The 1,413-nt window shown below is 37.8% G+C and overlaps 1 protein-coding gene across 1 annotated transcript in view; it reads right to left on the bottom strand.

The window, feature by feature from the left end:
- The window catches only part of CFHR5 (complement factor H related 5), a gene marked incomplete at its 3' end in the record, with an annotated part of 24,838 nt that overhangs the window by 6,987 nt on the left and 16,438 nt on the right, over positions 1-1,413 (bottom strand). Inside the window, exon 9 of the mRNA XM_029286287.1 lies at positions 226-396. Coding sequence (XP_029142120.1) covers positions 226-396 — 171 coding nt within the window. The remainder of the gene's footprint in view (positions 1-225; positions 397-1,413) is intronic.

The raw sequence follows: 1,413 nt of genomic DNA, 5'->3' as shown, positions 1-1,413 counted from the left end.
TGATTATGTAATCCAGAGAAACACAGAGGCAACATGTACAATCTGCAAAGAACCTGCTCTTGGAACAGAGCACATGCATATACAGAGAGGCCACTGTGGATAAATGGCTGTGAAGAATTCCATAAGCCATGCTCTGAATGTTCTCCCTACCTTTTTGATCCTTACACTTTATCTGTAATGTTCACATTTTTTAAAAAAAATAAAGGCAAAACTGAGCATACAAACCAAGACAGCGTGGAGGTGTTTGCCATTTTCCATCATCACACTTTATTTTTTGTGGGCCTTGAAGAAGGAAATGTTCTTGACACTGGAAGCTGATTTCTTCTTCGCTCCTGTAGATTCTCATCTCGGCTATATTAATGGCATTGGGAAGCTGAGGTGGTGGAGGGCAGGTTTCTTTAACAAAAACATCTTATAATTACAACTTGATTAGAACTAGAGCTGAAAATTATCTCATTTCTACTTCACCCAAAGAAGATGAATCCTAAGTATTTTCTTAGGAGGTTGTTACAGTATGTTGAATCTCTTGTCTCCTGTGTTTGAGAATTCCATAATCACAAAGAGATTGAAAGTTTAACTGTATTTGTATGATACAATTATCAGGGCTTATTTAAGTCAGGCTTTCAGATGAGTTATAGGGTGAAATTTGCTTCATCCAGTTGGTAAATGGCTACGAAGCAGAGCTGACACAAATAATATTTGTGGTGCCCTTCACATTTTTGGTAGCTTTCCATACATTTGATTATGATATTCTTCTCTCTTTGGCAACTGAGGCTTGGAGAAACTTATGGTTCTCATTTTTCTTGATTGCTGATGTCCCCATGTGATGCTGGGGAAGTAGATTTGGGTACTACGGCCATCAGATTCTGCTGACCCACAGGCTTCTATCTTTATTCCTGTCAGTCAATAATTGCATTAAGTTTCAGGAGATATTTGTTTGTTTGACCATGTTTTGCAGATCAACACTTATGGTAAGAATTAAACAGCATGCAAAAATTAATCACTTTCAAAGTTAAATAGCAATCAGATCCTAATAATAGTACCTTAACAATAAATCTTAGTACAGGGCATGCAATTAATCCACAATGTTCTGTGAAAGAGATCAGTTTGGAACATTTTCCTAAAGAAAAATGCTATTCCAGAAGTCTAGTGCTACTACTGAGAATCAGTGATTTTATATCTCAGTCCTCCCCCCTCATTTCCTGGAAGTTGAGTATCACAAGCACCTTCTCCATGTAAACTGGCTGATTGTGATTGGAGACCTGCAACTATAGAGGTTTTATAGATCAAAACCAAGAATTGACCCTGGAAATCTATTGAGAACCAGTGAAAGGCCTTATGAGCTATTCTTTCCCTTGCCAGTCTCTCATTGTCTGTGAGGTAGACTGCTTGCATAGTGAGAATCCTTGATTA

The sequence above is a fragment of the Protobothrops mucrosquamatus genome, unplaced genomic scaffold (genome assembly GCF_001527695.2).
Source record: "Protobothrops mucrosquamatus isolate PMUCROS unplaced genomic scaffold, P.Mucros_1.0 scaffold3240, whole genome shotgun sequence".
NCBI lineage: Eukaryota > Metazoa > Chordata > Lepidosauria > Squamata > Viperidae > Protobothrops > Protobothrops mucrosquamatus.
This window is presented reverse-complemented; position numbering and strand designations above follow the sequence as displayed.